The 21,589-nt window shown below is 39.8% G+C and overlaps 3 protein-coding genes across 4 annotated transcripts; all 3 read right to left on the minus strand.

Annotated features, from left to right (window-relative positions):
- Positions 1 to 343: 343 nt before the first annotated feature.
- Positions 344 to 4,723, minus strand: LOC127765039 (nudix hydrolase 16, mitochondrial-like). Its single transcript, XM_052289836.1, has 4 exons — positions 4,412 to 4,723; positions 2,927 to 3,044; positions 2,231 to 2,314; positions 344 to 981 (listed from the first exon to the last, which is right to left on the minus strand). The coding sequence occupies exons 1-4, from the start codon at positions 4,480 to 4,482 to the stop codon at positions 703 to 705; spliced, it is 552 nt and encodes a 183-aa protein (XP_052145796.1). The 5' UTR covers positions 4,483 to 4,723; the 3' UTR covers positions 344 to 702.
- Positions 4,724 to 11,123: 6,400 nt separating this feature from the next.
- On the minus strand, positions 11,124 to 21,470 carry LOC127767298 (mitochondrial Rho GTPase 1-like). 2 transcript variants are annotated; one of them, XM_052292580.1, is made up of 14 exons: positions 21,218 to 21,470; positions 16,721 to 16,853; positions 16,485 to 16,631; positions 15,803 to 15,979; positions 15,454 to 15,702; positions 14,934 to 15,002; positions 14,741 to 14,796; positions 14,470 to 14,551; positions 14,110 to 14,321; positions 13,952 to 14,015; positions 13,450 to 13,562; positions 12,873 to 13,023; positions 11,897 to 12,083; positions 11,124 to 11,567 (listed from the first exon to the last, which is right to left on the minus strand). In XM_052292580.1, the coding sequence occupies exons 1-14, from the start codon at positions 21,436 to 21,438 to the stop codon at positions 11,494 to 11,496; spliced, it is 1,935 nt and encodes a 644-aa protein (XP_052148540.1). In that variant the 5' UTR covers positions 21,439 to 21,470; the 3' UTR covers positions 11,124 to 11,493. The 2 variants fall into 2 exon arrangements, with proteins under 2 accessions (XP_052148540.1, XP_052148541.1); XM_052292581.1 differs by lacking the exon at positions 21,218 to 21,470 and adding an exon at positions 16,999 to 17,324.
- On the minus strand, positions 19,213 to 21,191 carry LOC127767299 (mitochondrial Rho GTPase 1-like). The gene is made up of 4 exons (XM_052292582.1): positions 20,965 to 21,191; positions 20,678 to 20,827; positions 20,057 to 20,233; positions 19,213 to 19,776 (listed from the first exon to the last, which is right to left on the minus strand). Exons 1-4 carry the CDS (start codon positions 21,079 to 21,081, stop codon positions 19,513 to 19,515), a joined length of 708 nt encoding a protein of 235 aa, XP_052148542.1. The 5' UTR covers positions 21,082 to 21,191; the 3' UTR covers positions 19,213 to 19,512.
- Positions 21,471 to 21,589: the final 119 nt, after the last annotated feature.

Genomic DNA, 21,589 nt, shown 5'->3' on the forward strand with positions numbered 1-21,589 from the left:
TCGGTTGGGTCAGTCACATTTGCCTGATCTCTTGATTGGTCCATAGCCCATGATGAGCTCTTCCTTTTCAGCCAGTGGATGATACTGTACTAATACCTGATCTGACAATTGATGCATGACAAATTAAAATCAAAAGTACTTATTTTTTCCCCTTTTCTCAGCTAGCGCCCTTGTGTGGATGCTACTAACTGATATGACAATTGATGGATGACAAATTAAATCAGATTCTACTCTCCAATTTGTTTTTAAGGGTCTCACAATTGATTACACTTAATGGCACTGATTAATAGCAAAGATAAAACAATAATGGTCAGTATGATTAAGGCGCTGGATGCCAAATGTATAGCCACCGTGGCTCATTCGAGCCAAGAAATACCTTTTGATTTCAGGTGTGGTCAAGTTAATACATAGCGTATGCAGCTCCGTAATCTGGAGCAGTGACGTACAAAATGCTCACCAGGAGAAAGTAATTGAGCTTGATAGGTGGTGAGGGAACAATAGACACGAGAATTGACACTTAAAAGTTGTGAGAATTCCCGTCTTCGATGAGATATACTACGCTAGATAGCAATGAAGGGTCAAAGACCACCTACTAGTATCAGAACAAGTGTACATTGTATTATTGCATTCTGCAAAGTTGGAGCCTAGGGAGAGTTAAAAGAAGATAAACAAAACCAGAACTCCTGTGGATGCCTTCTGCAACTAGAGAGAGTCATAGTTGGTATCGCCACCGCCACCTTTGCTCCAGTTGTCATGCCAGTCAGAGAAGCCAGTAAGCAAAGCCTCTTGCATCCACTGATACCGGCACTGCGACGTGGCTTCAGGAACTGTCAACCAGGTCCTCCTGCGGGTGCTCTGCTCAGGCCATGAGTCCAGCTCTTCCTTCACATGCAGCGCAAACACCGCGGCTCTGCACATACCCTCGGGGCAGCACGCATCTTGATGCGTCTTGCTTTTGAAGTCGTAGAAACCCAGAAATTGCTGGTCCAGAGAAAGAATAGCATTATAAGCTGAAGCAAAATAAATGCCTTTTGTGATGTATGCATTTCACAACCATGTATTATCGGCAGAACAAAATACACAAGTGAAACAATTTATAAGCATGTATTTTCTTAATTATCAAGCAGTGATAGGACAAGGAAAACATTATCTACGCTGAAGAAACATGTTTTAGAGATATTTAATAACCCTCCTAGAAAAGCTATAATCATTCTAATTTCATAGTGCAACAATGTTATTTTGATTTTGGTATCCAACACTATAAAATGCTGAACACGTTAGTTGCAACTGATTCTTGACTAAAAGAGTACCAAGTCAGAGAAATCAAAGCACATACCATATTAAACTCAAACGATGGAAACAACATAACCAACTAAACCAATGAACTAGTTGCGCATCACATCTTATGACCCACCAAAGCACTACTAAAATTTGCATCTTATGGTTTTTCCACTATGAAAGTATGACTAGTTTGCACATCTTCATAAAATCTATGATGATACTAATTACACACAATGCAAACCAAACAAGTATCCTTTTAACCACAAGATAGTTTGTTTCTCAGTTGCGCCATGTCTGTACTCCGCAGTACATGTCACACAGCATTAACAATTAGCACCTACTACAATACTTGGTGCGGATGGTGTGTCTTGTGAGTACAACATACGTCAATGCAGCAGCAAACTAAAAACAATATTGTGAGTGTGGTTGTGCTCTGACTAATACCGTGAATCACTGAACAACAATATTCCAATGCAAGTGATATGCAACCCAAGAAAAAATGATCAAGAAAATAAATTTGATGGGTTCTGAGGATAATGCATAAGAAATGTAGCTGCCAGTTCCTAAGTAATTGAATTCCCAACATAATTGTTTCAAATTGGATATTAATAACTAAGATGGTTTGTTGCAGACGGACATCTCACGATAGCCATGAACTCAATATTTCAGGAAAAAGCAGGTTCCAAAAGATTGAGGCTGGTTGATCTACATTAGCAGTTTAGAAGAATCAAGCTTAGGCTCGGCTTACTAAGCATATATTGAAGAAGATAAATCAAACACAGTGAATACGAGTCTGCATCACAATCCAAAACATACGGTACCAGTTTGACGGTTATATAAGAGAAAAACACATGCAAATATGTTTCTGACACTTGGCAAGCCTGAAGTAGATAAAATACATATGTAAAAGTAGTAGAAATTTAAAAACACCATCTCTGATGTATCTTACCACTATATCTCCACGAACTCCAGCTTCTTCTACAGCCTCTCGAGCAGCTGCCTGCTCAACAGTTTCATCATTCTCCCATCCTCCCTGAAACAAGAAGACACAGATAACAAAATTTCCACCTAGTACTATGGTAATGTAACATTTATCCAACAAACAAAATCTGATGTTATGCAGAATCTAGAAAAGTAGGTGAAAGAAATTTCTCAGACATACTTTATGTATGCATTGCCAGCTTATCAAGCTAAATCAGTAAAAAGTACAAAACATGATTTGCAATGGACTTTGGTATTTCTTAATATGCAATGTTTACACCTGCATCTCATTTCATTCAAACTTCATATGGATTCATCTGAGAGGCAGAAAGAACATGATAAATGCCAAGAGCGACACTTTTCCACCTATGGGCTAACTGAAATATCAATATGTTGCTCATAGTATAGGGTATATAGTGCAGTAGCGCTTCAGTGTAGCATGTCAAAACAGGCAATTTTTGTAAATTTATAGCAATTCATATCAAGTAAAGGCCAATCCAAATTTAGATCATAAATCATCAAAATTTATATTTGATTTTTTTTCTTGCAATTTCATGTAAACTAACCGCCCATAAAGAGTTTGGCAAACTTATGCGTGCACAATTTATAAACATTTTTTTCATCATCATGTATTTCTTGATTCTAATTCAGATGGGAACATTACCTTTGGAAACAGGAGACCTGGACCACTTTGAGAGTTTATCATGAGAACTTCAACAATTTTCTTCGGTTCATCATCAGAAGTTTCATCATTACTAGTTCTATACCTGAACGGTATGCATCTGTAGAGATAATGAACTTAATCAGAGAATGTGTAAATAAGCCACTACATAGAAACAGAATATGTTATTAGTAACTTCTACGCACAGCCACATGATTCACAAAGGTTTTTTGTCCAACATAAACAAGCTAACAAGATGTAAAAGAAAAATACTGAATACATGTGAATTGATATAGTTCTCCAACATGGTAAAATCGTATCCAGAGAAGAACTAGGTCTGTCACAGAAAGAGCCGAAACCAGTAGTCCTTAGAGTGTGCATATATATATTAAGGCAACAAATATTGCAACACTAACCTACAACACAGTAATGTATATACATGTAAAAGGTGCTACTTGAGCTAGTTCCTGCCAATAAATGCTGTAGGTGCACCTCCCAACCTGCATCTCAACAAGCATAAGCAGAATTTTTTTGTATTATGAAAAGGAAAGATCTAGGGAAGGTCAATAACTAAAATATCAAGACATATTATCGATGAAAATATGGTTAGCTTTCATTCCCCCACTCTATAGTTATATTTCCTTTGTTTAGATCTGATTAGCTGCCCCATCTGTCATCTCCTGATTAACATTTTCAGGTTAGCTACTATAATTCCTTAATATTTACAAAAATCTCATCCTGAGTACTGATCCACCAGCCTAAGAGAAGTGCAACAGATAATAGCACCACAAACTCGTTAGCTTGCCATGCCATAATGCACAGAAATGCTTCCCTAGCTTAGAAAAACAGAAGAACTTAACTAAGAGTAAGCCTAAAAACAGAAATTGGTCACCTATCAGGAACAAACGCTTTGACTACCAATAATGATTCATGACCTTTTCGTAACCAGCAATATGCAACGACATCGACATACACTGAGAAATGTATCTATCAAACTAAACTCACATCCATCAATCTTGACATTGGAAGATAACCCCATTCCTAATAGGCTTAACACATCCTGCTAAAAATCATTCTCATGGATATACCGCGGAATGGGCCGCAGAATAATGATGTCGCTATCATCAGGTGTTGCAACTAAGATTCTTAGCTAAGTGCTCACACACATCAACAAGATAGCTATCTTACTAGTTGGTGATAGTGCTTGTTTCCCAGAGAAAGAAAAAAAAAATTAAAGCATATGCAAATCGCCGCGAGAAACATTCCACACCCAGGGATGGCATCCCCACCGATCCAATTCATAGAACCCAATCCGACCAATGCCATCGCCTCGTACACGCGCATTAGGTTAGGTCAAGAGGCGCAATGAACCGCACGCGCGCGTAGCCATCGCCGCAATCCAATCCACCCCAAATCAAATCAAGGAGAAAAAAAAAACTTAAAAAAAAGCAACAATAATTCGATGGAGAGGGAGGAAGCTGTACCCACCCGGCCACCAGCCGCCGGCCATCCTCGTACCGCTGCTGATGCCGACCCGTTCGGGCCACAAGGTCACACATGCTACCCACACCGCCCGGGTTGGCCGCCGCCGCCGCTCCCCTCCTCCTCTGCGGCCGCCCTCGCCGGCGGTGAGCCCACGGCGGCAATGCGTGCGGCGTGGGGGAGCGGAGGAGGAGAGATTTGTGCGTGGAGAGAGAGGAGGAGGAGGAGGAGAGAGATAGGAGGTGGGAATTCCTCGCCGTGATGAGGGCGCTCTTTTTTTTTTTTTCGTGCGGTTTTTTTTTCTGGATTTTTTTTTTCTGTGTGTGTGTGTGTATTTTGGTGTCGTTGGGTTGGGCGCTCGCTTTTATTTGGAGGGCGTGGTGGGCGGTGACTTTCCTTTGCTTTCTTTTGGTTTTTTTTTCATTTCTCTTTCTGTTTTCTATTTGTTATTTTTTGGAGTTAGTTGTCGTTTTTAAAGATATCTTTTGTTGTTTGAAGGATGTATTATTTGAAGTTAGTTGCCGTTTTTTTAAGATATCCTTTGCCATTTTAAGATATTCTTTGCCGTTTGGAAGCTGTTATTGTTTATACAGTATCTTAGATTTTTCTTTTTTAGATTATATACGACATATTGAAATACTTGTAGTATTGTATGAGTGTTGTTTGTATAAAGGTTCACCTTTTATTTATTGAACCATTGTGGTATATTTTTGTTTGGATATTTTTGAAGTTTCTAATTTTCATCAAGTAGTAAAATATATTCCAGTAATTGGGAATGTAAATGTGTAAGAGCTCACATTTAAATATAAGTAGATATCACGAACTATATTTGCCTATAGCTTTTCATATTAGATTATTGTAGTATTTATGTTAGGTTTTTTTAAAAGACATAGAAGCTTATAACGTGATATATATGATCGTGGTGAGGACAACACTATGTAAATGGACATGATAAAGGTAAGCTAGTAGTGTGCTTACGAGTAACAATTGTTTTTATCAGCCTATGATATTGGTAGTAATTTTTTCGGAAAATTTATTTTTGCTTACTTTTTTCCAAGAGTGACTTTTCACGTGTCAGATGGATTTGGCTGGATGGATGCCAACGTGAACCGTGATAATCGATAGCCATGCGTCATGTGGCAGAAGCAATTTGGGGTATTAGATTGACCCGTGCCACCCAACCAAATGACCATCACTTCTTGCCCGGCTTTCACGAGCCCTGCATATATCACAACTCATGTATTTTCTAACCCCGGTATATCTTAATTACGTCCCCTATCACAATCCCTGGGGCATTATCTTATTTTTAATCATAAAATGTGCTTATAAGTTGTTGTCTCTAAGCATATTAAGTCCACACAATAATAATTTATATGGTTCCCCTCTCAAACTTAAATAGATTCTTATAATTATTAATGACTTGATTATGTAGATAACTGTATAATATGGCATAAATGTTATCAAGTTGTATATTAAACCGTCTATTAATCTTTGCAGGAAAAATCATCTGTTTATAAAAAGTCCAACAATTAATTAATCATCTGTTTAACCGTTTATTAATCTCTCATCTTTCTCTCTCCTCAAAAAAAGACCAACAAAGCATCATGGCATTCTTTCTCTTGTCAGGCTGGCATCCTTGCCTATTCAATCTCATACTTCAATTCCAGTGCAATAAAAGGGAAATGAGTCTCTATCCTTAAATTGCTCGAATATATAATAACAAGGATAAGCCAAATTTGTTAGAGTTGATATATTATACTCTTTCTGATATCCAAGTTGAGCAAAAGCGAAAGCTAAAGCTCTTTCGAAATGAAGGTTTTTCAAATCATTCAACCTCGATCGTTTTCAGATGATGGCAAGTAATACTCCTTCCGTCCCATAATATAACGGATTTTAAGTTTTTATTTGTACTGTTTGATTACTCGTCTTATTAAAAAAATTTATGCAAATATAAAAAACAAACAATTATGCTTAAAGTACTTTGGATAATAAAGTAAGTCAAAAAAAATAAATAATAATTCTAAATTTTTTTTAATAAGACGAGTGGTTAAACAGTACAAGTAAAAACTCAAAATCCCTTATATTATAGGACGAAGGACGTACTAGATTAAACAATGCCCAGTCGTGACGATAAAGAAGAACATTAATTCCAAGTTGTCTTTTACTACCTTCTCTAGAAGAAATACAGTAACCGCCCGGGCCGTTTGTATGATATCGCCGGCCGTTGGAAGGAGTCACTGGCCGGTCGCATGAAATTCTGATAAGGCAGTACTCCATAGTCCGCCACGGTCTCCAAAACACAACTTTAATTTTTTGTTTCTATAAAAGTATTTATTAAAAAGTGATATATGTATACTTTTATAAAAGTATTTTTCAAGACAAATCTATTCATATATTTTTTATATTTTCAAATTCAGCAACTTGAGAGTTATTTATGATTTATATTCCTAAGATTTGATTTAAATATTACTCTAAACAACTTCCTTTACGAGTACGGAGGGATTACCACCTACCAATAAAAATTGAACGCAGCTATATATAACTAACGGTTTTGACGACGAATTGATGATGATAATGATACACTACCACGCGAGCGAGCTGTTGCCCTGTTACCGGCAGTAGGAGCTAGGAGTAGTAAACGGCACAAAAATTCTCCACTATACCAACATTGTTTTTATAAAAAAATAATATCGTTTTCGATCGTTTTCATCCCAATGATATGCCAAATATCCTCGTTGATGTTGTTGCTACTCGTAAATGAGGCGAAGGAGCAAAACCATGGACGGGGTTGGGCGCCGGCCGGACGTACGGCCGTTGTTTTGATGGGCCGTGCGTGCGTGCGTGCAACAACCAATTGAAATCAAAACGTGACCCTACCAAAATTTTGATAACTTTAATAGTAAACATGCTAGTTTAGATTGTAGCCAAACAATTGATAGTGCACACGTTCAATTTGGCTATATTCTAGAATCTTCTTTACTCTCATACTAAATTTTAACTTTATATCGGTATTAAATTAAATATAGACTAGCTAACTTTGCCTTACCAATAAAATTGGTAGATTTTGGCACTACCAATTAATTGGTAAGATAGAAAACCAAATAGGCCCCAAGTGTCAAACTTGTTCTTCCCCTGCTAGCTAATAAGCTACAGTTGTAGAGTACCTGTTACAGAGAGATCGATTGCGAAATACTGTGACGTCGTTTATAAGAAACCGTCTATTATGGCCTGGTTTAGTTTTCAATTTTTTTCTTTAAACTTCTAACTTTTTTATCACATCGAAACTTTCCTACACACATAAACTTTTAACTTTTCCATCGTATCGTTTTAATTACAATCAAACTTTTAATTTTAAGGTGAACTGAACACACCCTATAATGTGAAGTTTCTTGCGCAAGATCGCATCCTCATCGTCGTCGTCACCTCTGATGCAACAGCCAAACGGAGAGGTTGATGGGATCCGCGAATTAACCGGTGATTTCGTGGGATAAGCCCAGTGAGGCCCACGTCAAGCCCAAACTATCCACGCGGGCTGCTTGATTTGAGGGGACTTTTCGCAGTGAGGCCTCCTGTTTTGGAGCGCTACAAATACACAAATAATCCCTCCGTATTTTAATGTATGACGCCGTTGACTTTTTAACTAACGTTTGACTATTTGTTTTATTCAAAATTTTTGTGAAAATGTGAAAATATTTATATCATGCTTAAAGAACATTTGATGATGAATCAAGCCACATAAAATAAATAATAATTGCATAAATTTTTTGAACAAGACGAATGGTCAAACGTTGAACAAAAATTATTCGGACCGCTTTTGCCGGCAACAGTTAGCCAAGGCCAAAAGATTCTATACTACTCTCTTATTTTGAGTAGCTGATATTTAGATTCTGCAGTTTGCATGCCTACATAATCACCATCCCACGTCAGAGGAGCTTCTTCCCATAGCCGTAATAAATCTAAATTTTGCTTCAGTAATATAGGCGATTGGTTTAAAGCCATTTTTTCCCCCAAACTATACAATCTACACTATGTTCTTTTTTTAAAAAAAAATAGCACGGTTTTACTAGTTGGAGAAGGCTGGGAAAGCACCCCCTTCTTAATTCTTAATTACGTGGTGGCTTCTCCTCCTCCGGTGAGACGGCCTCTTCTTGGTGCTCGTCGGTGACAGCCAAACACAAACTAGCTCTGGCTGATCAATCTCTGGATATGTGTCATGTGCATTTGCCTGCTCTGAATCTTCGCAAATCCTCACATGTTGCTGCACGGATTGTATCACACACACGACATGACAGTATGACACAGGCATGGTGATAGCTAATGTTTTTCTCTTCTTATTTTTTTAATCAAACAATCAACGAGCATACTCCTCCTATGCTGCTAAGCTACTTCATTCACATTGCGTGGTGGGCACTAACTGCGCTACCGGGTCATAATTCCACAATTAATGAATTATCATCATCATCATCATCATCTCGGATCACGCCACACATAATCTCTTCGTCTTATAAGAGCAGATACAATAGCAGACTATTAGCCAGCTATAAACATATTTTAATAAGATAAAAAATGAGAGAGAAGAGAAGCGGGCTATAAATATGTAACCCGCTGCAGCACGGATTCCAAGACACGGTGTGTATGATTGGTGAGACCATATATTAATAGTATAGTAAGCAACTATTGTATGAATTAGCTATTAGATTGGCTATAAATGAATTGGAGCTAGTAGTAGGCTATACTATTAAACTTGCTCTAAAAACCTAAAGTATATGATAGGATATGAAATAATCTACTATACAAATCTAGACAGGTACTCCATAAAAACCTAATCTAAAATAGGATATGTGCTAATTCAGTACTTATGTACATCTCGTCCTATTCATTACTCCATCCATTCTAAATTGATCTTTATATTTCATAGGTACACCAAGACCAAGAAAAGCTAATAACTCTCTCATACTATATTTACTCTAGCAACAAACTCTATGCATGCACCATCCCCACTATTTCCTAGCCAATAGCAAATCAAGATATTGCACGTGCATCACTGTCCATCTACTCCAATGCACAAATAACGAATAGACTTAATGAATGAACACAAATAACGAATAGACTTAATGAATGAACACAAATATGTAGATCATTTAGGAATAACCCTAAAAAACTATATGTAGATCAATTTGGAATTGAGGGGTATATTAGATTATATTATATTTTATTTGTAAGTTGTTTTTTTTTTAAGACGGAGTGAGTATATGTATTCTTGAATCTTCCTGGGGCAATCAATTATTAATTGATTAATTGCATGAATAGCACACCATATACGGTACATGGATCAAACGGGGTAGAGAAAGTTGACAAGTAATTACTCAGCTGCCCCTATTAAACCCCATCTTATTCAAGCAATAATATTAATACAGCCGGATTGATTGCGTAGCTGTGTGCAAGGCTGGGCGATTTAGATAAAATCAAAGCCTCGAAAGGTTGTTGCTTCCGGGGCTTTGCAATTATCAGAGATTATTCTTTTTCTTGTTATTGTTTCGTATCGGCCATTCTCGTGAAAAAGGGAGAAAGGCGCGATTATCGTTTTAGCCCATTTAATCCCGTCCCCATCCGAGCGACAGCAGCAACCGCCGTGATCTTCCCCGGATCACGCCGGCCGCGCGGATCTCGTGGCCTACACAACCACCGTTCTTGCTGGTCCATGCACTGAATCGCCGGAGTTCTCGGCGACGACGAGGAGAGAGGCGGCGGCGGCGGCGGCGGTGGCGGGATGTCAATGCCGTGGGCGATGGCGGTGTCGGTGGTGGACAAGGTGTGGGCGGTGCTGGCGGCGTGGGTGTCGTCGTGCCTGACGGCGGCGACCGCCGTCGCGCGAGCGCTCAGGGCGGGGGACATCGGAGTCCTCCACGTCGGCTGATGGCGGGGTCCGTCGTCAGAGTCCTCCACGTCAGGTCAGAGCTTGGAGATGGTTAGGTTTCTTGCGGGGGATGCAAAGCTTTAGTTCTGAGCTTTTCTTTTCTTTTTTTTTTTTTTGGTGATGTGTTATGCAACTATCCATGAAGATTTATGTGATGGGAGGTGCTTGGGGTTAGTGTTTCACCTGTAATTAACATTTGTTTTAGGTCTCTGTATTCTTTGGTCTTATCAGAAAAAGATGGTTTGTGTATAAAGTTTTATGGCTCTTTTTAGAAAAGAAATTGTTAGCTCCCTCGTCGAGGAAGGTAAAGTTGGATAAGATGTTCATCAGTTCATACCATTGCTGAAGGCCCTTCGATTTCATTTTTCCGTTGCATACTTTATCCTCATCCGCAAAATGGGTTTGAGATGAAGTTCGCGGTATGCTCCATACTCCACATTTGAGAGAGAATTGTTATGTGCTCAGGACAAGCAGATTGGCCACATTTCAGTTTGGTCTAATTAGATTCTGTTGAGAGGGAACCTTACCGCATTTTATTAGATTACGTGAAGCCCGCAAATCTATTGAAGAGTTTTTGCTTATGTTTGGATAGAACTACGTCCTGCATTTTATTTAATCTGTTCGTATCAAGCGTTATTGTGTTTACACAGCATAGAAGCTCTGGTCCTATCCATCCTCAATGCGAGCCAAAAGACAATTTGGCAGATTATCCCTTTTTTTTTTCACGAACACAATTTGGCAGATTATCCTCAATGCAAAAATTCAAATTCATGTTTGTTATAATCCAAAATTCAAGTAAAATTTGAGTCAAAAGACAATCTGACATATCATTCTCAATGCCAAAAGAATCCAGGGCCACTAATTAAAAAAAGAACCGAGACATGATATAGTAACAGCACATTTGCTAAAAGAACAAAATTGTACGGCAGTACTAATGTTTTGCCAGAGCTAGTTTAGTCATAGCAGTTTATCAGCTACATAATTATAGTCGCAAAATGCGAAATCCAATACGCAGAACGATTGATTGCTGAAAACACATCTGTACATAAAAGGGTTCTCTGGACAAAGTTTCACGTTATGAAGCTCAGAAGTAAAAAATGATCTGAAAAGATCCGGTTGATGGGCAGTGAAAGGAGGAAAGCACTTTATTTCAGCACTGTCCAGGAGAGCTTCAAGACGATGTGTTCTTCCTAGCTGCATAGACTCGGTAAGCAGCTATTCCCACAACTGCAACGGCAGCTCCAACTGCAAATTATTAGTACAGTATCAGTTGAGTTAGAACTCGAAGGAAATTTACACTATTTTATAGTTTTGGAAATAACTTATAAAATCATGATCGACTGTGCACATGTTGCTAGACTGACAACAATAAACCTTTACGTAAACCTCTTCTTTCATATTGTCATGAACTTTCTAGTAGCCTTGTTGAACAGGTATATCTATTGCTATACTAATACCAGACTTCTTGCTATTATAGATTTATAGAATATATTTGTACAATACAATGCAGTATAAGAGCGTAAATGCGACGAGAGTAAACACAACAGGACTGTCGAGTGTGGAACTGGCTTTACCTGAGACAACCATAAGGGAACGGTTCAGAAGTTGACGGTATTGTCTGCGTGTTTTCCCAGCTTCAGTCTCTGGAATGCTCAGATGAGGCTGCTGCGCAGCATGGACTATTCTACAGAAAATATTGTTCAAATCTCTCAACCTCACGCTAATAGGAATTGGCATTTCGATTCCCATGTCTTGGCTCACCTGAAAGTACATAATTTTGTTGTTAATTAACCATAGAAAGACGACTAAAAGTAATCCATAGTTGCACAGAGAACAGTGAGCTAAGCAAAGTTGAGAGAATCACTTGCACATACATCCCAAAAAAAAAGCCAGTAACAATAAATTAAAAAACAAAGCCAGTAACAATAAATATTTCTGAAGAAACACCCATTTAAAGTTCTTGCAGCAGGACTAGATATTTGCACAATAGGAATCTATAAGATCATATTGCAATTGATTTGCATAAGAAATAATTGCAGTAAGGCTAAAAACTTCTATCCTAGAAGATTTCCTAGCTCTTCTCCAAACTGTTGTTCCTTGACTTGGAACAACACCACTGTTATTGGGAGTTACTCCCTCCATCGCAAAACAAATAAACCTAGTACAGGATGTGACACATCCTAACACGACGAATCTGGACAGCGTTCTAGGATGTGTCACATCCCGTACTACTGTACTAGGTTTGTTTTTTGAGACGGAGGGAGTATGCTGCATGGCAGCAGAATCAAACATGCATTATTGCTTGAATATAGAACTACAGTGTATGAAAAAAATAGTAGAAGCATAGCGGTAAGTAATACTATATCTCCAGCATTCATAAAATAGTGATCTAAATGTAAAGGGAAACAGCTTCCAAAACTACCTGTTATCCAATTCAAATATCTGGGCAAGAAAAATCAAATATTTTAGTGCCAACTATGACACAGAACAGTGGCAAATGATTTTCAGAGTAAAAATGACAAATCAATAACGAACATGTAGTAAGCTTACTCTCGTTGATTCCTGCAGAGCCAATGGAGATTGGTCAAGATCATCCTTAGCAGCAACAATCAGACAAGGAACTTCATAGCCAGTATTTTCTCCATGTGTAGCCACTTCCACAAGCAAATCCCTTGTTCTTTGCCAAGAAAATTCATCACAGCTGCCATTTAAACAGGCATAACATTTAGTGTACAGAAAATTATATACAATTTGCATAAAAAGATATATCCGGAAACAAGAGCAACATTGCTGTTGTGTGTAGCTTTTGAGATTGCTTCATTCCAGAAAATATAATAGATTGCCTGTCATATTATATTTTCTATCACCTTTTTAATATTATTTAAAAAAATCATCCTGAATTGTCAACTGTCTGGAGCAAAGCTAATAGAGCTAACAAACATCGGTCCTTACAACTCTCCAAAACCATGATGCGTGTAGAAATAGTTCATTGTCCAGACTAATTCAACCCATGTCTATAAAAAAGTTGAGTTGCTACAGCTAATAGGTAAAGAATCCAGTTACTTCAGACAATGCACTGAGGATTTCTTGGTCATAAATAAATAGAACAATTTGGCAGAATTCATACCTATCATAAACGAATACTGCTACATCACAGGGTGCCAAGGATTCCCTATCAGCCAGTAATGGTCTGACATCATCTTCAGGAATCTCTCGAAATACAAGTGTCTTTCTGGACCCCTTCAGAAAAATAAAATTATTTAATCAGACCAAATGTTTAAAAATAACCCATAAATAGCAAACGATAAATAGCCAAACTGCGAATATTTAAATATGCTAATATTGGAAATGACAATGTTTGCGACTGATGTACTAGTACTGCTAACATTTTTTCTGTCAAAAAACTATCGTTGAAAGTAATTTCTGATAGGCCATTAAGATTCCTGTCTGTTGCCATCAAAATGCAATATTTTTTTTCACATGGTATGTTGGCCAGTACTATGTTTCATAAAGAACGAAGTGAATATATCATAGAACATTTTTAAATTTGCAAGCAAGCAAATTTTGCACTCTTATAAGAGAATTTATCAGAATGTTTCAATATGTTGGAAGAACTCATAACCGCTTACAGATAGTTCAACAGTATTTGCTGCAAACCGTTCACCATTCATAGGCAGAGCATCAGAAGGTTGCCTGGAACAGGGACCGCAAGCAAATGGTAAGAAATAAACATGGTAATAAAGATATAAAGCACATAGTGTAAGATACTAAGAAATGCATAGAGCACCTTCCAAGGAATGATTGTAGCAATGCTGTCTTTCCAGCACCCCTGGGACCAAAAACATAGCACTGGAAAACATTCCGTTGCGTTTGCTGCTTTTTACGATCAACTCGTCTTTTCCTCATAGTGGTAAATGCTGAGCCAAAATCACCCGAATAGCCAACATATATAAGGTTGGCAAAACTATTTGCTGGATCTAGAAGTGTCATAAGAGCCCACTGCAATTGCAGAATAGTTCATCAACAAAGGAAGATAGTATAATAAGAAAATCTAACACCAATGCAGCATGCTTAGTTCTAGATAGTGCTATCGCTGCAATTGACACAGTGTTATCAGCATAGCAGCATGCTTAGTTTGAGAGACTACCTTGGAGAGAAATCCTTCAAGGGACAACCCACCCAAGACATTCCTTTCAGCACAGTCCACATATGGATTATTAGACCATGGGCTGAAATATCAAGAAAAGAGTATCAGTAAGAAAATGCAAGCATATAAAATGCATTCCATTAAATTCTCTAGGAAATATGAATACAGGGTTACATGACATTTTTTATTATCGATATTCTATAATGATAACCATTTACTTTACAATTACAGCGTCAACCCAAAACAGGACAGGAACCTTCCATCAACTTACTTTTCAGGTGCAGTGGAAAAAAGATCATCCAGCTCAGCAGGTAGCAAAGCATCATCCTAGACATGATGCAAAAAGCATTTTCAATTGATCAATAAAAACCATGATTTTCAGTAAAATAAAACTACCAGAAAAAAGAAGTTGACTAGCATTCACATTACAGTAAAATAACTGTGCACCAATGCGTTAAACTTACATTATCTGTGTCAAACATATTGAAAATTCCTCTCAAGAAATCAATGGCTTGACCTGTCAACTCCAGGGTCTGTAAGGAGAAAAGTTGATATAGACACTAAATTTTATATAAAAAGTAAGTATGATAAATACCGCAGATAAATGCTTGCTGATGTTAAACAACAACCAACATACTATTGGAATCAACAATTCAAGAAACTGCCTTAGTGGTTCCTAAGAGTAGAGCTATTCTACTACAGTAGTAACCTAGTAATGTTAGCAACGAAGATATCAAACATTGCAAGAAACAAAAGAACAAACAGAACACCAAAAGAGCAATTTATGCACTTGCTGGAATAGTAATGCTATAGAGAACACTATGGTTGAAGAAACATCTGACAGGCAGTTTTAATATATGAAGGAACAGCAACTCGCATATCATGGGTACTAAACAGCATACATAACAAAAAAGCACATATAAAAATAACTAGCTTCAACATGAAATAAAATTTGAATAGTAAAAGCACCGAGCAACACATTACTTGATCGGGCGCTCGTTTAATTGTTGGAATAAGGTCATCTCTAAGCTTGATTTCATTATCATAACCAAACTTCCTTAGGACAGTCCATGTAGTTTCTAGTCGTCCTTTCTCAATAAAAAGAGCATGAAGAAAAAGGAATCCAGTCAAGGTAAGGCCATTGTCATTCACGCCTTCAGGCATCTTCTCTTGAACCACTCTCTTCACGCCTGCAATTTCAGTAGGCTGGAGAGGAGCATTGAAGCATTTGACCTATAAAGCACCAGAAGAGGTTCTAATCAACACCATAAATAACAGAATGGCAATAAAAAGCACTAGAGCAGAAAGCAAGGTAGACTAAGTGAATACAAACCTGAAAGTCATTGAGCTCCACATCACTGAGTGCTCCATCCCTGTCATGGTCACATAGAATAAAAATCCGCTTCAAAGCCCTCACACACCGTGGCTTTAGAGATTGCGCCTCTTGATCAAATAGAGGTGCTGTTGGGTGAAGCACCGCCTTCTGGGCATAGTAGAAGACCTCGGGAACCTGAAAGCATTCATAAATTATATTCTAGTTAACCCAAACCTAGCACAATATCTGGAATTCTATCTTAGTAGGGCACCAATTAAGATTATCAAGTGCATAGTACAATAGATGCATGATCAACTAAGGGCATTTTTTATGGGTTTGGGAAATTGTATCCCACCATTCAAAGGATAATTTTCAATCTTAGCCATCAGTTTTTGCCACCACATTTCATCTTAACCATCCACTCATTTCCATTTCCCAATCTCATATCTCATATCCCATCATATAAACATGCCCTAATTTATTTTCAGAATAAAACAACATAAGGATCTGGTTATGGACTATGTAGTCAACCATAAAAGGATGGCAATTGGGCTAGTATTTTGAGCATGCCCAATTCAGATTGACCAACAAGTTGTAATCAACAAAAGGATGGCAATTGGGCTAGTATTTTGAGCATGCCCAATTCAGATTGACCAACAAGTTGTAATCAACAAAGAACTATTGAGTGCACGCATTTAACCTGGATCTGGCGAAGCGCAGAGCACTCAATGCAGGTCTCGATCTCTCTGAATGTCTGCATGATGGGCGCCATCACCTGCTCAAGGCTGACCTGCTGCTCGTCCCTAAGGTCCAGCTTACACCCCACGACAATCACAGGTGCCTTTAACTGTGATAGGCAAACAGCAAGCAACACGAGATCACAGGACCGCCCATGAAACCACCCATTACGACCGATCCAAATCCTACGCCACGAACCTGGAGGCGGCGGAGCTCGGGGAGCCAGAATGTGCTGAGCCGCTCCAGCGTGGCGGGCCTATCGCAGGCGTACGTGAGCACCACCGCGTCCGCCGCCTGGCACTCGGCGATCAGCTTCGCCCTGTGCTCCGGGCTGCATCCACACAGAAATGGAATCAATCACCGAGACGAACAAGGCCAAAATCGCAACGGAGTCCATCCACAAATCTACCGACTAAGGGAACACCCCCGATTCATCGCGGGCCGCGGCGCGATCTGCGCGAGGGAGGTCAGCGGACCTGGAGGAGGTGTCGACGATGGTGATTGGGACGCGGTCGGGGAAGTAGTCGGCGGGGAGGCGGGTGGGCGGCATGACGCGGGGGACGTTCTCCGGGAAGGCCTCGGTGGCGACGGAGACGACGAGGCTGGACTTGCCGGTGCCAGGGTCGCCGATGACGACGACCCGCACGCCCTGCTTGCCGGCCAGGTTCGCCGCTGTCGCCGCAGCCGCCATGGCGCGCCTCCTCTCTCTCTCCCTCCGCTCGCCGCGCTAGGGTTTTGGGGGATTTGGGCGCGGCGCTGCGGCGAGTGGTGGCGTGGCGTGGCGTCGCGCGGGGGTGGGGGGTGGGGGGTGGGGAGGAGGCGTCAGAGAGTGGGGCCGGCTCGCTCTTTATATGGAGTTTGGTTGCAGGTTGCTTCGCCTTGGAACGGAAGAAAGAGAGAGTGTGTCTGATTGAAGACTCGATCCCTGTGTGGGTTGGGCTTTCTCACATAGGCCATGATTGAGGCCCATACAAGGAGGCCTTACGTGTTACTGTGTGATGCTGCGAGCCTTTTATGCACAGTGCAAGGCCCTCATCTGCAAATCAGCACAACCACATCTAGGGAGCGTTTGTTCGGGGAAATCACTGAGTTACAAAACGAGATTTTTCGATGGTACAACTGTCGTGGTGCCTACGTGACGTAGCTTTCGCTGAAATGTCAAGTTGACTTTGGTCAACCATCGTGTGACCTCCCCCATTTGCCGGTCACCAAGAAGAGAGGAAGAGAGGTGGACAGAGGAGGGGAATAGTCACTACCATGTGGGGCCCGTGTGGGTCCCGCGTTGATTCAGTTGTCACGTCACGTGAAATAGGGGACAAAAACACCGAAGGATCTAGAGTGACCTAGGTTTTTAAGTTGAGGGATGCCATATATCTGGTTTTCAGTTCAATGATAATTTTATAACTCGACGACAAGATAAGGGATCTCAAGTGTATATTTTCCTTCATTTGGAGAAGAGATCTTTAGCTTTTCACGCGTACGCTTCTCAAACTTTTGAACTGTACCTTTTATAAAAAAAATATTATATGAAAATTGCTTTAAAAAATCGTATTAATCCATTTTACAAATAATAATTAATATTTTAATTAATTATATGCTAATGGATCGTCTCGTTTTGTCTATTCTCGGTCTTCTCCAATCCTCTCACGTAAACTTCTTTAAGGCCCTGTTTGATTTAGCTTAGGATTATTACAAACATATAGCTTATTATGATAGATTATTACAATCTATAAGCCAGATTACTATAATCTGGTAATCCACTCTAAACGTGCTTTTTTTAAATTATTGGGTATCTAACAGCTAATAATCTAGAGAAACAAACAGCAAACCGCTTATTCTATGTCTGCTTATTATAATCTAGTTTATAATAATCTGGCTCAATAATCTAGATTACAATAATCTTAAGCTGAAACAAACAGGGCCTAAACCACACACCAGGACTTATTCTATGTCGGCTTATTATAATCTAGTTTATAATAATCTGGCTCAATAATCTAGATTACAATAATCTTAAGCTGAAACAAACAGGGCCTAAACCACACACCAGGAAATCTAAAGCCATGCGATGAAGGCACTCTAACCCACAATGGTAGTTGCCCAAGCCTAATAGCCACAATTTAACCAAAAACGTGAACTTTTGATGCTATATAACCAATTTTCCCTTTATATTTCCACATATAATGTTGGCCTCTAGCCGTGTTGTCTTTCTCCGTCGATGCTATCTTGTCGATGGTAATAGGCATTTCTTTTTGCCTATAAAATTTGAGAGCTTGGACTAAAATAGAGTGAGCTCAATTTTCATATATTTTTGGCCTAGAAATATTTAATAACTAGGTACGTAGATTGTGAAATAAACCGTGGGCTTTGACCCATTACCACCTCACGAAGTGAATTGTGCGGTGATCTAGTACGTGATCTTTGGTGAAATGATTTGTGCTCCTTTACTTGTTACTGCCTTAACTGTGCGTCATTCAGGTAGTACTGATCTCTATAGTTACCTATCTAAATTAATAAAACTACGCTCCTGATTTTACTAGTAAGCAGTAGCAAGAGACATGTAAATGCAGCAAACTTTGTGACAACCATTTTCAACCATTCAAGTAGCATTCAACAGCGCTGAATTTTAACCAGTACCAACTTCGCATTAGAAATACCATCAATACAAATAGTTTCTTTAGAAGTTGCACCGAGATAGAGTTTCCCCACCTGAATTATCATTAAGGGAGAGAAAGTACAAATTGTTTTAACTAAGTTACATTGGAATGTAGAGGAAGAAAGAACTACTTTCCAAGAATCTATTACAACTCTAGCTAAGAAACCTTTCCAACCTTTCCGCCCAGAGGGTATAGAGACAATCTTAGCAAGAGAGCAAGATATTCCATTGAAGACAACATCAATACCAATAAAGTTGCAAGTAAAAATGTTTAACTTTGCATTTGGGAGTATAGTATTAAATTGCGCACACAATAATCCTAAATAATATGTTCTTTTTAGGAGATAGGTCGTCGCTGAAGGGCTAATGCCCGTGGCCACCAAGAAAAGCCATGAACCAATTCGTTATCATAGCCAAACTTCCTAAGTACGGCCCATGTAGTTTCCTCTCGTCCTTTCGCAATAAAAACAACATGAAGGTAAAGGAATCCAATGAAGGTAATAAGGCCATTATCATTCACGCCTCCAATCATATGTTGTTGAACCATCCTCTTCATATCTGCAATTTCAGCAGGTTGGAGAGAGACCTTGAAGCATCTAACCTGTAAATTAGCAAAAATAAAAAAGAAGTCCAATGATTATTATCTATATAAATACTCAGTCTTATTTTTAGGATATATAATTTGAAAAAGGACATCCTAAAGATAATTCGGTTGCAAAATAAAATCATATGTGAGGATGACATGTGGGAACTAGACACATGTCAATAGCACATATGATGGTATTTTTTATAACTCCACAATTTTACAATACCAAGCAAATCGGTATATTTTTACATGACCATAAAAACAACTATATAATTTGGTATAAGTGAGTACAAACCAGAAATGCATTCATCTCCGCATCACTAACTGCACCATCCTTGTCACGGTCATAAAGAGAAAATATCTGTTGAAAAGTCATCATGCACCGTGGCTTTATAGATCGCGTTGCTTTATCAAATAGAGGAGTTGTTGGGTGAAGCACTGCCATTTGGGCACAGTAGAAGACCTCATCCACCTGCAAATATTCAAATATTCATTTATCACGTGAAAACAACAATTATTACCCAATAACTGGAATCTATATATCAGTAAATTATAAGTCCAAACTACAATAGATAGACAATACGGTTATGAATTGAATTTACTGCGTGGCCAACCATGCATAAAAAAATTATGGCAATTTATGAGCTAGTATTATAAACACGCCTGGCCAATTCAGATTAATTAATTGATCACGAATTAACGAACGGCGACTCGACACTGAAGTTTGAAAATGCATCATCACATAATTTTGGATGTGTTTAGTTCACGCTAAAATTAAAAGTTTGGTTGAAATTGGAACGATGTGACGGAAAAGTTGAAAATTTGTGTGTGTAGGAAAGTTTTGATGTGATAGAAAAGTTGAAAATTTGAAAAAAAAAAGTTTGGAACTAAACTCGGCCTTTACCACACATTTTACCTTTATCCGGTGAAGCGCCGAGCACTCCAGATAGATCTCAACCTCTCTAAATGTACACATGATGAAGTCCAGTACATTTTCAAGGCCGGCCTGCTGCTGCTTGTCACTTAGGTCGACCTTACACCCCGCGAGAATCACCGGCACCTTCGACTGTGACAGGAAAATCACAACAGAAAACACCACGAAACCAACATCGATCTCGGTTAATTAGCCCAGAAATTAAAACCAACGACCAACCATGACGGCCGGCCGCGATCCAATTAATCGCACATATATACACGAAGAACCTGCAGGAGGCGCCGGATCTTGGGGAGCCAGAATGTGGTGATCCGCTCCAACGTGTTCGGCCTATCGCACGCGTAAGTGAGCACCACCGCGTCCGCCGTCTGGCACTCGGCGATCATCGATCACACGCCGAATCGATCAACACCACCACCAGCACAAATCAAATCGACACACGACGATGACACACGATTAGGGGAGAGAGGCGACGAAGACGGCTCGATTTGGGGAGAGAGGCGACGACGGCGGCGAACGTACCTGGAGGAGGTGTCGACGATGGTGACGGTGATGCGGGCGGGGAAGTAGTCGACGGGGAGGCGGGCGGGTGGCAAGACGCGGGCGACGCCGTCGTCCTGATCGGGGAACCTCCCGGTGGCGATGGTGGCGACGAGGCTGGACTTGCCGGTGCCATGGTCGCCGATGACGGCGACCCGCACGTCCCGCTTGGCCGCCGCTCGCGACGACCACGCGACCCCCATGGCGTCTCCTCCCCTCCGCCCGCGGTAGGGTTTTTTTGTGGGGGGTTTGGGCGCGTCGCGTGGTGCGGCCGCCATCGCTGGCGTCGACTAAAATAGAGAGAGCGAGAGACGAATAGTGGGCATGTATGAACTTGAAAGGCCTGTTGGGCTG

This window comes from Oryza glaberrima, chromosome 3, assembly GCF_000147395.1.
Source record: "Oryza glaberrima chromosome 3, OglaRS2, whole genome shotgun sequence".
NCBI classification, from domain to species: Eukaryota; Viridiplantae; Streptophyta; class Magnoliopsida; order Poales; family Poaceae; genus Oryza; species Oryza glaberrima.

What these genes read in the sequence shown, in the direction of transcription:
- LOC127765039 (XM_052289836.1), bottom strand. Translation starts at nt 4,482, where the DNA reads ATGTGTGACCTTGTGGCCCGAACGGGTCGGCATCAGCAGCGGTACGAG. An exon ending in GGCCGGCGGCTGGTGGCCGG is followed by an intron (nt 3,045 to 4,411) that starts GTGGGTACAGCT and finishes TTATCTCTACAG; the next exon opens with ATGCATACCGTTCAGGTATA. An exon ending in CAGGTCTCCTGTTTCCAAAG is followed by an intron (nt 2,315 to 2,926) that starts GTAATGTTCCCA and finishes TTCTTGTTTCAG; the next exon opens with GGAGGATGGGAGAATGATGA.
- LOC127767299 (XM_052292582.1), bottom strand. Translation starts at nt 21,081, where the DNA reads ATGATCGCCGAGTGCCAGACGGCGGACGCGGTGGTGCTCACTTACGCG. An exon ending in CGGCGCTTCACCGGATAAAG is followed by an intron (nt 20,234 to 20,677) that starts GTAAAATGTGTG and finishes GAATATTTGCAG; the next exon opens with GTGGATGAGGTCTTCTACTG. An exon ending in CGGAGATGAATGCATTTCTG is followed by an intron (nt 19,777 to 20,056) that starts GTTTGTACTCAC and finishes GCTAATTTACAG; the next exon opens with GTTAGATGCTTCAAGGTCTC.
- LOC127767298 (XM_052292580.1), bottom strand. Translation starts at nt 21,438, where the DNA reads ATGGGGGTCGCGTGGTCGTCGCGAGCGGCGGCCAAGCGGGACGTGCGG. An exon ending in ATCGTCGACACCTCCTCCAG is followed by an intron (nt 16,854 to 21,217) that starts GTACGTTCGCCG and finishes GTGTGGATGCAG; the next exon opens with CCCGGAGCACAGGGCGAAGC. An exon ending in TGGAGCTCAATGACTTTCAG is followed by an intron (nt 15,703 to 15,802) that starts GTTTGTATTCAC and finishes GGTGCTTTATAG; the next exon opens with GTCAAATGCTTCAATGCTCC.